Source organism: Mus caroli, unplaced genomic scaffold (assembly GCF_978045245.1).
Source record: "Mus caroli unplaced genomic scaffold, Mus_caroli_1 scaffold_7, whole genome shotgun sequence".
NCBI lineage: Eukaryota > Metazoa > Chordata > Mammalia > Rodentia > Muridae > Mus > Mus caroli.
In genome coordinates, this window is record NW_028227262.1 from 106,598,490 (window position 1) to 106,614,625 (window position 16,136).

The window sequence follows — 16,136 nt, forward strand, 5'->3', positions numbered from 1 at the left end:
GAATTTCACAACTGGACAGGTATTGCAAGCTGACACTTCTAAATTTCAAGATCATCCACATTGAAGATCACAGTAAGATGTAATAGTGCTTCTGAAATTAAAAAGAAAAGAAGTAAGATCTTCAAGATTTAAATTATTGGAGCATCATTTCTTCTCCAAAACACCTAACCTTAAATGGCAAGAAAATTAAGTAATTTTAGATTCAAAGACTTATTTGACTTAGTATTTCAGGGACTGTGCCTCTATTTGTAGTAAGAAACGTTTTGTGAACAGTAAGTCTCTGAATTCTAGGTGATGTCCAGTTTCATTTATCCTTTTTGTTATAGGATTTCTCCTGTAAAGATCTCATATTAAGCCTGCATAGTAGAATACATCCATAAAACATGAAATATTTTGAATGATCTTCATATATATTCAATCACTAAGCAATTTTAATATTATTTGGTATAATTTTGGTGTGTGTATGTGTTTAAAAGTGTTTTACAACCTTATTGGGGAGCTATAATTTCAATTAATTAGTAGAATTTGACTACTATGTGGATAATAATGATAATGACAGTTTTACAGTCAAATAGAGGACTTCTACGTCAACCACATTATACCACTGGTATTTCATTGCAATTCAAAATGTCAATTTAAGACTTGGTGTTACATAATAGCAAAAAATAATCCCATATGCCTTTGAGGCAGATTTAATGAAGTATACAATAATGTTATGTTCCTACTGAATAGTAGTATTTTCCCAGTGGTGACACCTTGCATTTCCACTGGAAAAGAGATTCATCCTTATGAGTAAAAAGAGAAGAGTACAAGATACAGCACTAAGTATAGACATATATAATAGTGATATTGCTTACCAGCTGTGATGGCTCATGCTTATAATATAAACACTTTGAAGGCTGAGATAGAAGAAATATTTCCATGAACTACATCCCAGTCTTGGTTGTTTGATGAGACCCGGGCATCTTGGGATACAATATAAGATCCAGTCTAAAAATACTGCAAGAAAAAAACAAACAAAAAGGTCATAGTGTCACTTGTTGGATAGTTTGATTTAGCAGCTTATTTAGGTTCTGCACAGCAAAGGAAAGAGCAACTGAAATTGGAACTCAATTAGTAGAGCAGAATGAGCACAAATACCTGTAAAGCATCCCTAATAAGATGTCCACGGCCAGGATGTCCTCCAGGAAACATCTGCAACTTCAAAGCAAAGGGAAACATAAAATAATCCAAGCTTATAATCAAATGATTACTAGAGCACCACTCTTTTCTCAAATGGCCAACAGGACTGTGAAAAACAGAACCATTGCTTATAAAGTGCTGCCCAAAATGACAACAAAGCATTACCTCACACTGTTAGCAACTTTTGACTTCACGAGGACATTATTCTAGAATGAAGATCATATCTGATGACTTGCAGAGAATCCTGTAACAGTACACTAGGGTGACAATCCCAACAGCTTCTATAACAGTAACTACTGAGGGGTGCCCCATACTGGTGTCTCTGCTGATAGCTTCTCCTATGAGCTTTTGGAATGTTCATTAGACATCACATCATTTATATGTTGTTAGGGTAACTAAGATTAATGCCCAGTGTCATAGAAACAGCAATGGTCAATTCTTTATAAATTTCTATTGTTCTTCCTCTTTACATTTAAACTTATTTTTATTGTACCACATTTTACACAAGATAAAAGATGATTTAAGCCGGGCGGTGGTGGCGCACACCTTTAATTCCAGAACTTGGGAGGCAGAGGCAGGTGAATTTCTGAGTTTGAGGCCAGCCTGGTCTACAAAGTGAGTTCCAGGACAGCCAGAACTATACAGAGAAACCCTGTCTCGAAAAACAAAAACAAAACAAACAAACAAACAAACAAACAAAAAAGATGATTTATTCTAGAATCAGTATGCTAGCTAGATATTTTCTTCATCTTCCTACAAAAAATGCAGACTGTTGGTGTTTACAATGTTTTTGTATGAAGATGTGAGTCTAATTCTGCCACTCTAACACTTTTGGGAGAGAAATTAGTAGCTGAAGAAACAACAGTGCAAATTACAGCTTAATAGGAAATTCACACATCCTTCCTCATCTGTTACAAATGGCTTCTTTCACTTTGAGAATATGTGTTCTGAAGTCATATTTTAGTTATTTGATGGTAAAAAGGACTTTCCAAACAGGTAATTATAACTATCCTATTTGGGCCATTAGTTTACACCCTAAACATTTGAAATAAGAGATTCAAAATTTATTTATTTAAGGTAGGAATGTTTTCCTTTTTTGTTACCTTTTTCTCATGAGAGACTGGCTATAGACATCTGCAATTCTGCTGTTCGAATTTTTTTCACTTTCTCTTAATTAGAAATATATGAGCATATATTGCTAACAACATGGAGTTAAAATAATATTTATGTTTTGCTTACTGTTTTCCATAGGGTTGAAACAAAAATTTATAACACAAAAAATATAATATATACCAGTATACAGTAAATGACTTTAAAAATGTTTATATTGTGACTTATTCTTTAAAGGAATCGCAATTATTCTTTCTATATTGTGCATTAGACATTAATAAAACACCATCCCTGTCTCCCAAGACTTCATATATAACTGAGGCAGCAATGCTCCCAGGTGTACACAGGATGGTGCTCATACAAGCACACACACACACACAGAGAGAGAGAGAGAGAGAGAGAGAGAGAGAGAGAGAGAGAGAGGGAGAGAGAGAGAGAGAGAGTTATATCTCCAAGAGATGGAACTCATGATTGCTACCTTAAACCTGACTGACAACCCATAACTAAGGAAGTCATAGGCCCTAGAAACAGTGGTAAGTTGATAGGGCATCAAAGCACCTTCTAGTATTTGTGTTTATATGAAAGACAAAGGCTACTCACTGTCTTAATCAGAGGAGCCTTTTTTTTTTTTTTTTTTTTGCAGTGAATGGAGGTGAATTCAGACCCTTAGCTGCACAAGATGCTGAGAACAAAGCTCCATTGAGAACGCAGCCCTAAAAGTGACACTTATGCCACCATTTTAAGGTTTGGGAATGCTGCATAAAATGGTACAGAGAAAAAAATAAAAGCTAAAACATAAGAAGACAGGCTACAAGTGCTATTTTCTAAGTAAAATATGAGCATAGTGACCAAGAACTCACAGTAGGACTCAAGAACTGCACCAAGCGCTACCAGGTTTACTGTTAAAGTCAGATTTTTTAAAATTTTTCTTTATTTATTTTATGTATGAGTACACTGTAGCTCTCTTCAGAGACACACCAGAAGAGGACATTGGATCCCATTACAGATGGTTGTGACCCACCATGTGGTTGCTGGGAATTGAACTCAGGACCTCTAGGAAGAGCAATCAGTGCTCTTAACTAAAGTCAGATTTTATAAACCAGCACTTCCGATAATTTTAGTTTTGTTATTTAGTCTTGCATGCTAGTGTTAGTACTTATGAAAGTTTCCTAGAGTTTAAGATTATCACGTTGAAAATTCTGCTCAAAGTAGTGAGCATGGAGATCAAAGATGCTCAGTTTTGGACAGTGGTACTTCAGAATCACCTGCTCGCATGCAATTCTTTTTCCCATCATTCTTACAGAAAACCTACAAGGTAGAACTCATCTGGAGCTGGAGAGGTGGCTCAGAGGTTAAAAGCACTTGTTACTCTTACAGAAGACTAAGTAAAACACACAGCACAAGCCAAAGGACACAAGATGTGAGCAGATAATTAGATTCCTCTGACTCTGTGGGCATTGCTCCCATCACCCTGTTCAGCACTTGGCTAGTTGTCACATTGTCATTTTGTTCCAGAATAATTTTATGGCAATATTTGGTTTTGTATAAGTCGTCAATCCAACTGAAAGCATAATTTTAAGTAAAGAGAAAGATACAATATCTGTCATGTTAACATTAAAACCATAAACTACAAAGGTATTATCATTTGTTCCCAAATTTAGTGAACATTTAAAAGAATCTAGACATAATGTTAGCTAAACAACACTTTATTTCAAGTAGAAATACATATAGTTCTTACATGTATGTGAACACGTGTGAATGTTGGTGTGATTACATGTTTCAGGAGGTCAGAGAGCAGCTTCAACATTTGTTCCTCCAGTGCAGCCCAGCTTTTTCAGGTTTTTTTTCTGAAGCCTGGAGTTAATCAGTTATACTAGGCTATCTGGCCACAGAACGACCTCAAAAGCCACTTGCCCCTGGTTCCATAGCACTAGGAATGCAAATACGAAATACACCTTAAAAATATGTGTGTTTTGGGACTAAAACTCATATCTTTATCCTTAAGTGGCAGACACTTTAAGGACTAGTCTCCATGATTTTCATGTACCACAACAGTCTTTATGGCTTTCTCTTTACTTAAAACTCATCTTTTTATTGGACTTATGCAAAACCAAGTATCATTCTAAAATGACAGAAGATCTACTTTTACACTTATGACATCAAGATTTAATAAAAAAATTATCTCTCCCAAAGTTGAAGTATATGTTATGACAACAACAACATTATGAAGTGAACTTACAAGTGAAAGTACCCCTAAGACTATAAGAATATTTTAAAACATGTTCTAGCTAAGAAACTCATTTTATATCCAAGGGTGGATACTGTTCCTAGAGATGTATGGCATTCTGGCCAGCACTAGATGGGGCAGTTGTAGGAAACAGTTTTAAAGAAGGATGACTTTTAGGAAGCTCAAACCCATCACAGTCTGTGACCCCATAAATCACTAAATCATTTGCAATGTATAGCTTCCTGACTTGAAGAACTAGAATCCAGCTTCTGAGGACCAACTTGACAGGACAACTCCTGTCAAGCCACCACACTTTGAGGATTGATTAGAGAGGCCATGGGTTTCAGTAAATTAGTTTTGTGAGTTTTATTAGTAAATGAGCACTAAGGACATTAAAATTCTGACTCACCTTTGGAGAGCTTAGCGGGCCACCTGATGCCTTTGAAGGGTGGCAAAGCTGAGAATGTTTGGAATTTGAAGACAGTGACTTTGGAATAGGTAACTTTCTCAAACTTTAGAAAGGAAATCTCTGGGGGCCAATTATGCTTTGTTTATGCTCTTCTTTTCCCTCCCCACATATCTGGCTACTTTTGCACCCTAGCACCCTAAGCATTTTAACTTTGCAAATAAAAGTTTGCTGTCTTTGTCCCTGGAGCAAGGGAATGAACTTGTCAAAATTTAATTTCTCAAGAGACCAACTTCTGTTCTTGTGTGTTTTCACTTTGGGTGGTTCATAGGCTATCCCAACTGATGCAGATGCAGATGTGATTAAGCCTCTATGCCCTCATTCGAGTCCAACCAGTTCCACTTTCCTTTGTCCACCAGATCCAGTCCAGGGAACCTAGGATGGCTTCTAGATGTTTTCTGTGCCTAACTTGATGGTGTGCAACCAGGCCATGGATTTTTTTTCTTAGCCCTAGATACATATGCTTGGTCTATATTTGGAGTTCTACCACCACATCTATCAGCTTCCTTAGGAAGCTTGCCTGTTCTTTGGGGGAAGACAGACCATTTCATAGTTCAAATGTTAGAAATGTTAATTTTCTAAATTTTTAATAAAAGTATAATAAGCTATTGCATACTCTAGTAAATATGATAAACCCCAGGTGCAACAAAATCCACAGATCTAAGAATTATTTTTTGTCTCTCTTCTTCCTTTGAAGAGTGGATGGTTCTACAAGTAAGTACTGCTGTTCTTATCCTCTGCTCTACAAAATAGGACTATACTAGGACATCTGACATCTGGTCCCTTCTCCTTGAAAGTGAGAACAAGGACATTCACTCTAAGACAATGGTTCAAGAATCATGTTCTAAAGACAAGATATGATATGAACAGACAGAACATCACACTAGTGCTAGATGTGGCAAAAGAGACAGAACAAAGTCTGTCAGTCAGCCCAGGGTCATGAAAAGAGAAGGAAGGATATAGGAGCCAAAGAGAATGAAAACAGATGTGGGGATTGGTGGAGAAAAAGATCTACTTCCAAAGTATCCTTGACACCTCTCCTAAAGTACTTTCAACTTATTTATTTTGTGAATTTATCATCTCATTTCTTATTCTTTTACCAAAATTTAGTGGTTGTAAAAGGAAATACTCCAATCACACTGGATACAAAATAGGTCCCATGAAATTACTAAACTTCCATATAGAAAAGCAAACCATTAACCAAGTAAAGTGAGAACTTACAAAGTGGAATTACGAATAATTAAGAATAATTAATTGATATATATATATATATATATATATATATATATATCACACATATAGGGTTACTAGTGAGACTATACAAAGAATTAAAGAACTAAGCAAGAAATCAAAAAATGAAATAAATGGGCTGATGTAATTAAAATAGTTGTCACAGATGGGATACAAATAACCAAGAATATACAAAAACTAGTCAACTTCACTGCCTATCAAAAGAAATTAGACCAAAACTATTTTGATATTATATCTCACCCTAGTTATAATAACAATCATTAAAAATATATATACATATTGGTTAGGATGTGAAGAGAGAGGGATTTGTGACACACTGATAATATGAATGTGTGATAATGTAGATACTATGAAATTGGAGTTTTCTCAAAAAGTTAGCAAGAGTTAATATGACATAGACATCCACCACTCCTGGGTATTTTCCTGAAAAAATCCAAATCAACATATCACAGAGAAACTTGGACAACAATGTTTACTTCAGCACCATACACAATCACTAAGCTATGGAATTAACCTAGGTGTTCATCAACAGAGACATGGACAAGCAGAGTGTGATACCTGTGCAGAATGTAATTTTTGCCTACTAAATGTTCTAATCACTTGAAGGAAGGAGATACAACAGGAGAGTACCATACTGTAAACTAACCTTGAAGGCCAGTATCAAGAAGACAAATCTATGTTTTCTATCAAGTGTGGTTCCTAGAGTTCATGCGAATACATAATATCAAGGATGTATATAGTTGATTTAGATTTGGCAGTAAAACTGTCTAAAGGATAAAAGGCACAAAAGGACAGGAATAGGAGACATGAGGGAGAATATGCTCAATATACTATTTTTTATTTAAATCTTTTTCATGAATAAAAAACTGTTCATGATTCTTGTTTAATACTGGTAACTGAAGTTCTCAGAGAAAAGATGATACCTGTGTTAGCAATACTATAAGGAAGAATAGATGATTAGAAGCCTGACAGATGGGAAAGCAGGGTAAAAGAGGGAATATGGAATGGGTTAACTTACATTAGAAGGAGATAATGATGGTGAATAAGTTGGATCTAGCACAGTTTTTTTTTCTTGTCTATAAAGCATTTAGCCCCCCTGTACACAACTCATTCCTTTTAACGAAAAAAATTGAAATGTAAGACTGTGTTAGATTTGTTTTTAAACTGTAAAGTGTCATTTTTGTATAGTTAACACACTATCAAATGTGTCTTTAGATAGCCCTGTCCTGGTGCTATTTTCAATTACCATTGCCATGAAAATTTAAAGCAGATTCTTGTTGGTGCACGGCACAAATTAGTTATATATGGGGACAGTAGTTTGGGTTCTGTTTGTTCTTTTTTCTTTTGGATTTATTTTTTTCATCTTCTGTTGTTTCTGGTGCAGCTTATACAAAGATAATTGTTCTGTTAACTGAATACTACTCTGTAATTGCAAAAAAACAAAAAACAAAAAAATGCAGCTGTTTTGTTGACATTCTGAATGCTTCTAAGTAAATACAATTTTTTTATTTAAAAAAGCCTTTAAAAGACTTTTATGAGAAACTACTACTACAGAAGCTTCCTAAAACATACACATATGCATATAAAAATGAAGTTTAATGGTGTTACTCTATATGGACAGATAGTATTCTAACTATACACTTCATACTAGCAAACAAAAATCTCAGTAACAGGAATGGGGAGCCTCTGTTTTTTTGTTATATGATGGAGTCACATAGAACCCAAGCACCATAGACCACTGTACTTCTCTTGACTATCCTCTAGAACTTAATAGTAAGACTCTGTTATTAAAAATGCGACACACTTGAGTCACAGAACATGAAGATATCAAGTTAGTACTCCTTTGGAAACTTCATCTCTATTGGCTAGCAGTCGTAGTGCTGAAATGTGCCATACCTGGTTACAGAGGAGAAAACTAATCCCCTCTCTCATTCATCTGTGAACCCTACCAGCTACAATAACCACAGGCCTGATAAAACAGGCATATTGGTACAATAATGTCATAGATATAATGTGAGTAACCAACAATTCTTCTGATTATATCTAAGGCTCATTCCGTAAGATGGAATCTGTAACTGACACTGTTAAAATAAAATAATAACTTATGGCTAGACATATCATAGACCTAAGGGAAAACAAATCTACTACTATTATTCTACTAAATGGACATAGAATGGATCAGTGCCTCTCTCAGTCTATATCAGAGAATCTCCTTGCCATTGAGAGCAGCTATCACAGAAACCTTTAACTGGCCAATGTATGGAGGAAGAGACTTTGAAGCATTCAGTCCTGAATGAAGCATGCTTACCATGCACCTCCCTCCAAGGCTCTGGAATCTTCATGGAAGAAAGAGTAGAAGAACCAGGGGTGGTGGCTAATCTCAAGAAAACTTTTTTTCTTTTAGACACAACAGTGTAGTAGCCCATATGAACCAATAGTGCTGTGATAGTGTCACACTAGATACATAAGCTTCAGCTAGATAGGATACTAGCATAGAGGGGGAAAAGTAGACCTGAAGTCCTACCATTAGGTGAGGAACTGTTGATATTTGATAATTCCTGGGAGAAGGAGACTACATTTTCTTCTATAATATGACCCCTGATAGATCGACCACAAATTAAGGCAGGTACCACTCCCAAGACTAGCAAGGGAACATACACACTGGATTCAATGGGGGGGGGGGGAAAGAGGAAATCTCAAAGTTGAATGTGAGGGATGGGAGGATGGTGAGTGTAGCTATAGGAGGAGCAGGGAGATAGAAACAAATATATTTAAAATACATTGTATGCGAGCATTACATAATACAATTTTTGTTTGAAAAGGTAACTTATAATTGCAAAGATCTAGAATATTGCTTATCCAGTTTCAAATTATTTTGGCTTTCTTTAATCTCCTTAAGAGAGATTCATTGCACATCCTGTGGATCTGTCCTATCATCTTTGTGGCTAATAGGATTTGGGTTTAGATTTCATTATCAGACCACTAGCTTTTGTCAGTACAAGAGATAATATCATTGGATAGCACAAACCTGTAAGGCAAACTTTGCCAGTTTGTTGTAACCTATGTACCTGATGTTTTCACAAACGTATTTTAAAGTGCCTTGATTTATGCCATTCTTCTTGTCTATAATTGTACAACTTCATGAAATAGTTTCCACATTAGAACTTATTATTTAGCCTAACCTAAATTTATGGTTCCTGGTTTGTGCTCACTCATATTTAGTTGAAGAATAAATTATCTATCCTTCTATATTATTTGAGAACTGTGCTTTGCATTGGTTATAGTTTTCCTTTCACAACCAGAGATGGAGCCAGGACTCCAGATACATATGTAGCAGAGGATGGCCTTATCTGACATCAATGGTAGGGGAGGGAGGATTGATACCCTTGTGTAGGGGGATACTAGAAGGGTGAAGTGGAAGTGGATAAATGGGTGTGGGAGCACCCTCACAGAAGCAAAGAGGAAGGGGATGGGGATGGGATAAGGGTTGGTGTAGGGGTAACTAAGAAGGGCGATATCATTTGAAATGTAAATGAATAAAATGTAAAAAATTAACTATCATTTATTATTTGAAAATAAAGGTGATATAAATATTGTTGCAACTTCTTTTGATTTTTCAGCTGCAAAGTTTAGTATTCCTGGAGTTTCTTTTATTCCATTCTACCTCAGAGCTTCAGAGAATGTGTAAAAATATCAGGATTTGGGGGGTTTGTTTTGTTTTCTTTTCTCTTTTTGCTTCTAGTTATATAATCCTCGACAGTATTAATTCCGTTTCCTTGTGAAAGTAAAAATTAAATCTAAGAATATCCAGAAGTAAAGTAGATATCAGAGGTGGATGGAGTGAGGGAACTGGGTGAGAGAAGGTGTGGGGAAGAGAACTCAGTGGAGGAATCAGGTGTAGGGAGAACAGGTGGGAGAGAATGGAAATCAGTAGTGGGTTGGGGGCCCTAGAGAGTCTCTGGAGGTGACTCTGGCTAAGACTCCTAGCAGTAGAGCATATAGAGATTGAAGTGGCTACCACCTGTAGACAGACAGGACTCCCAGTGGAGGGATAAGGACAGTAACCTATCCACAAAACCTTTGTCCCAAAATTTATCCTGCTTACAAGATGTACAGGGACAAAGATGGAATAGAGACAGAAGGAATGGCCAACCAATGTCTGCCCTAAATTGACACCTATCCTATGGGCAAGAACTAATTCCTGACAATATTAATGATTCTGTTATGCTTGCAGACAGCTAGGACAACTGTCCTCTGAGAGACCCCACCCAGCTACCAATGGAAACAGATACAGAGACCCACAGCTAAACATTAGATGGAGCATGTAAAAGTCTTGTGGGAGAGTTGGAAGAAGAAATAATGGACACAAAGAGGACAGACACTCCACAAGAAGACCAAGAGGGTTGACTAACCTGGACCCTTTGGGGCTCACCAAAGAGTGAACACATGCTAGACCTAGGTCCCCTGCACTAATGTAGCAGGTATGCAGCTTGGTCTTCATGTGGGTTCCCCAACAACTGGCACAGGGGCTATCCCTGAATTTGTTGTCTGCCTGTGGATCCTGCTCCCCTAAGTGGGCTGACTTGTCTGGTCTCCGTGTGACAGGATGTACTTAGTCCTTCAGGGACTTGATGTGCCTGAGTGGGGAGATTTGGGGGATTCCATTTCTAAGAGGATAAGGGGAGAGAGAAATTGGATAAGAGCTGTTACTGGGAGGAGTGGGAGTCTGATATTGGGATGTAAAGTTAATGAATTAATGAAGAAAATTGAAAATCAGCTAAATTGGCATAGCCTTTAAAAATATGTTCTGGGACCAATAAGATTACCCAGATAATAACTGTTCTTGCCATACAAGACTAATAACAGAAGGTTTATCCCTGGAACCAATAAAGAGCAGATGTAGTAGCTTGCAACTGTAGCCCACACCCTTCTACGCAGAGATGGAAAACAGAGAATCTCACTGAATCTCATGGACCAGAACGCCTGGAGTATTCGGAGTGATGAATAGAAAGCCTGTTAAAATGAGGTGGATGAAGAGAATCAGCTCCCCAGAGTTGTCCTCTATCATCTTCACATCCTCATGCTTGCCCGTATCCATTCTCTCTCTCTCTCTCTCTCTCTCTCTCTCTCTCTCTCTCTCTCTCTCTCTCTCTCTCTCTCTCTCTCTCTCACACACACACACACACACACACACACACACACAAACACACACACACACTTGCAGCATTAGGATTGCCATTGGCTTGAATTCAAATAAACATTTGTGGAAATTTGACTTTTATAATATTAACTATTCTTTATCTAAAACAAATACTTCTCCATTTTGATTGTGCCTTATTTGATGTTTTTCTTGAAATTAGAGTTTTCTCACTATAGTTTCACACCTGTATTATTAGAATTGTTCCTTGGTTCATGTTATTGTTATAAATGGGAATTGTTTATTAGTATTTTCAGTTTGCTGATGATAGAGTATGAAAACATTATTTATTTTATTATTCCAGGGTACCATCTTGGTTTTCCTTATTACCTTTGTTTATCAATTTCTTAGTTATCTTTAAATATTAAAGCATGTAAAGTCATGCTCTATACCACGGACTATTTTCAGAGTGTGAAAGTAATAAATTGACTCTTAACTAGTAGTGAAAAATAAAATTTCATGCTTTTTGGAATTACAAAAGTTCAAAACAAAAGCTTGGAGAAATGATTCAGTAGATTAGAGCATTTGCTGCTCTGACATTAGACTGAGGTTCAGTTTTCAGCTCTCACATGGCTGCTCAACACCACCTGTATCCAAAGTTCCAGGAGATCCAGTGCCCTCTTCTGGTCTCTGTGGCCATAAAGCACATACATGGTACACAGACAAACATGCAGGTATTCATACTTGCACATAAATAAGTAGCTATGTGTTGAGTTTTGAATATTTCTTTTTTTTGAGAACATCACACATAAGCATTGAATGTGCATAACTTCTCTTTCTTCTCTACCTTATCCCATGTCCATCCTTCCCAAGTTCATGATATCTTCTTAAAGTATTATTATTGAATGTATGTAATAGATATATGTGTATATAATTTTTGTGTATGTGTGTGAGTGTGTTATCTATTGATTCCATTTAGTTTTTATAGTATGTGCATGTGTTCATGGCTGACCAGTTGATAATGGACATCCTATGCATGCCTTTGTCTCTTGAGGATACTGGCCTTCCCTCTCTCAGCAGGTATTGACTACGTGTAGCTCTTTGTCTGTGGAAGAGATGGGAAACAAGCATTGAAGTGGTTGGTCAGGGGAAAGACAGAGACTCCAAAACTATTATTGCTATTGCATTTGGTTTCCTCCAGAACCTGAAGATAAAAGCTATTGCTGAAGCTGGGCATGGTGGCACACACCTTTAATCTCAGCATTCGGGAGGCAGAGGCAGGCGGATTTCTGAGTTCGAGGCCAGCCTGGTCTACAGAGTGAGTTCCAGGACAGCCAGGGCTACACAGAGAAACCCTGTCTCAACAAAACAAAACAAAACAAAACAAAACAAAAAAAGAGTTATTGCTGAAGGCACCACACACTAAACATCCAGCTAGAACTGACTCAAATGTCTCCTCCCTGAGGACAGGGTCTCCTAATGTTAGGAGGTGCCATGAAAACTTCCAGGAGAGAGGAGCAACTAGTAATAATATTTTTAAGTTCTAACAATGCCTATTATTGGTGAGGTTGAGCATATTATAAAGTACAGTTGTGCACCAAAGCAAAGTGTAGACATAAGTCCCATTCTGGATAGCATCATCCAGTTTCAAGCAACATAATAACTATGTGTGTGCCCCAAACAAATTTTCATGTAAGAGCTTTACTGAATAATGTCACAGTGTTAGTTAGTTGAGTGATATCACCAGAAATGAGAGCTTGAATGTTAGAAAATCTATGGGTAGGCCTAAATAGTTATAATATTTGACTAGAATGACAAGAAAGAAATGAAAATTAAGAATGTGATGAAAGCATTTGTTAATTCCTAAAAATTAACAAAGATCTTTCATAAAGGAAAACGTCTCTAGAACTGAGGCATCTTAACTATTAACTATGCACCTGAAACATTATTTTTATTAGTTTGCTGAGAATTGTTTACAATGTGTTTGAGAATTGCGTACAATCATATCCACCCCTCCGCTAACTCTTGCCAGATCAAGACCCTCTCTCTTACTAACCCAACTTCATGCTGTCTTTTATTTTTATCATACTCATCAAGTCCAATTTGTGCTGCCTGTTTATTCTCAGATGTGTGACCTTCCACTGGAGAACGGTTTACTTACCAGGGGCTGTATTCTTAGAGAAAACTGACTATCTCTCTCCCAGCCTACCCCCAGTTTCTATTAACTTCTTTGTTAAGGGACTTCATGATAACTCTCTTTTTTTATTTATCAATATATGACTATTTGTTAATAGAATTATAAATATAAGAACTATAAGGAGAGCTGACAAGGTTAATTCTGAGTGGATGCACGGCCCTGGTGATAGTATTGCCTAGGAACTCAGGTCATATGTGTAGGTGCCTGTTAAGTGCTATACGCTTTCAAGTCAGCATGACTCTTGAGGTCCCCAGGAAGCTGAAATACTACAAATATAAATCTTAGAATGTCATAATTTATTTAAAGTACCGAAGTCTTAGGGAGAAAGTCATGTTAACTTTCTACGTAAGTCTTAATAAACAACTTATTTTTTAATACCCTAAAACTGAACAAGAATTCCCTTCACATATGTTCAGAAAATACAACTAAAATATTAAAAAAAGTGATAAATGATGAATATCATTTCTAATGTTCAGGAAACACATGTGGTAAAATCTACATATCCCTTTGTCCAAAAAGCTTACAATCTACTTGGTCTATACCAACCATGAAGGATTTTGTTTGCTTCTGATTTTGGGATTTAGTTTTCAGTGCATAGTTAAAACTATAACCAGTTGTAAAAATATACTCCATCTTGGCAGAAAATTTAAGAAGAAAGTGCCTATCTATTTACTCCTATTTATTTAAAATGTGGGTGGGGTTTTTCTTTTGGACTGTTAGAAAAAGGAATTATTTTTGTCTATTTTTTTCCTTAAGTTTCTCCAAAGTTCTTTTCAAAGCCCCAATCACATCATTGTTCCTCAAGCTGTAGATGAGTGGATTGAGCATTGGAGTCACAACAGCATAGAAGAGAGCAACCATCTTCTCCTGTCCTGCTGAGGATCTGCCCACAGGCCTCATGTATGTAAAGATGGCTGTTCCAAAACACATAGAAACCACTGTGAGATGGGAGGCACAGGTCCCAAAGGCTTTGCGTCGTCCTTGGGAAGAGCGAATGCGTAGAATGGCAGCAACAATGTGAGCATAGGAAAACAGCACCAGAATACAAGGAAGCATGATCACCAGAAATCCTGAGATGGCTACCATGACCTTGTTGAGGGAGATGTCCACACAACTCAGCCTCAGCACAGCCAACATCTCACAGGCGAAATGATTGATGACCTTACGACAGAAGGGTAAGTGGAAGATCATGAGTGTCTGCATTAGTGAATTTGTGAGACCAGCACTCAGACAGGCAGAAGCCAGCCCCAGGCACAGCCCTCCATGCATGATGACCATGTAGTGCAGAGGGTAGCACACTGCCACGTAGCGGTCATAGGCCATGGCACCTAGCAGGAAGAACTCTGTGCTGCCCATTGCTAGAGAGATATACAGCTGCATCACACAACTGTGAAACGGGATGGACTTCCTGGCTGACAGAAAGTGGACGAGCATCTGGGGGACAGTGCTGTTGGTGTAGCAGATGTCGACAAATGACAGGATGCTGAGGAAGAAGTACATGGGTGTATGGAGCTTGCTGTCCAGCGTGATGAGGAGGATGATGAGTACGTTCCCCAGGACAGTCAGCAAGTACATGGCCAGGAACAGTACAAACAAGGAGACCTGAGTCCCCCAGTCACTTGACAACCCCAGCAACAAGAATTCACTCACCCATGTCTGATTTTCCTTGCCCATTTGCTTCCTGAGAACCAAGCCCAAGTTATATATCAATAAATAAACTATTGGTCAGCACCAAAACTCTTCTGAGAGCCTCCCTTAAGTGAAGCATTTATTAAAATGTTTGGATGTCTAAATTAAAAGGTGTGACCACTAAGCTTCACTCTTTTCTTTACATCTAATTTTTAGCCACAGAGTTTGTGATTAAGTTGGATGCTTAGTTCCCCCTTATTGGTATTCCAGAACCCACAGTGGAATAACATAACAGTTATGAACACTCTTCTATTAATTTACCTTCTCATCACTGAATTCTCCAGCTATAAATATGTCATGTTCAATTTTTCTTTTTGTCTATTCAGGGACTTTGAGTTTCAATTTAGAAAATAGAAAGTGCAAATAGATTTTTGAGTTTCAAGGAAATGTCAAAAACTCCATTTCAGAGTCTGTAAAGTTTTAAAAGTAAAACCTATGTGACCATGTTTCATCTTTAAAATTTTCGCATGATTGTCTCTGCAGCTTAGAATACAGGAAGGAGTGATCCCCAGTTTTATGTTCTTCTTCCCAAAAAGTAGCAAAGAAGGGGTCTTCACTCTATCTGTGAAGACACAAGTCAAATTCAAAGATGCATGAGCTAGATTCTCTCCTAAGCATAATAACCAATACCTACCACAGATATTATCTACAACTATGAGACCAAGGAAATCTGGCAGTGTTTTCTCCCTGACTGTGTTTATGTTTCCTCACTAAGAGGCAGGGCTCAGAGGCTAACTAGGAAGAGATGGACAATAACTCAACGGAATTATCTTATTGATATAACTGTTGATTATATCTGCCTCGTAACCCTCCCTTTCTTCTTTCACTCTCTCTTCATCCCTTTTCTCTCTGTCTCTGTCTTTGTCTCTGTCTCTGT

The 16,136-nt window shown here is 37.3% G+C and overlaps 1 protein-coding gene across 1 annotated transcript; it reads right to left on the reverse strand.

The window, feature by feature from the left end:
• Positions 1-14,299: 14,299 nt before the first annotated feature.
• LOC110295588 (olfactory receptor-like protein OLF3) lies at positions 14,300-15,244 on the reverse strand. Its single transcript, XM_021164068.1, has one exon. The coding sequence runs from the start codon at positions 15,242-15,244 to the stop codon at positions 14,300-14,302; it is 945 nt and encodes a 314-aa protein (XP_021019727.1).
• Positions 15,245-16,136: the final 892 nt, after the last annotated feature.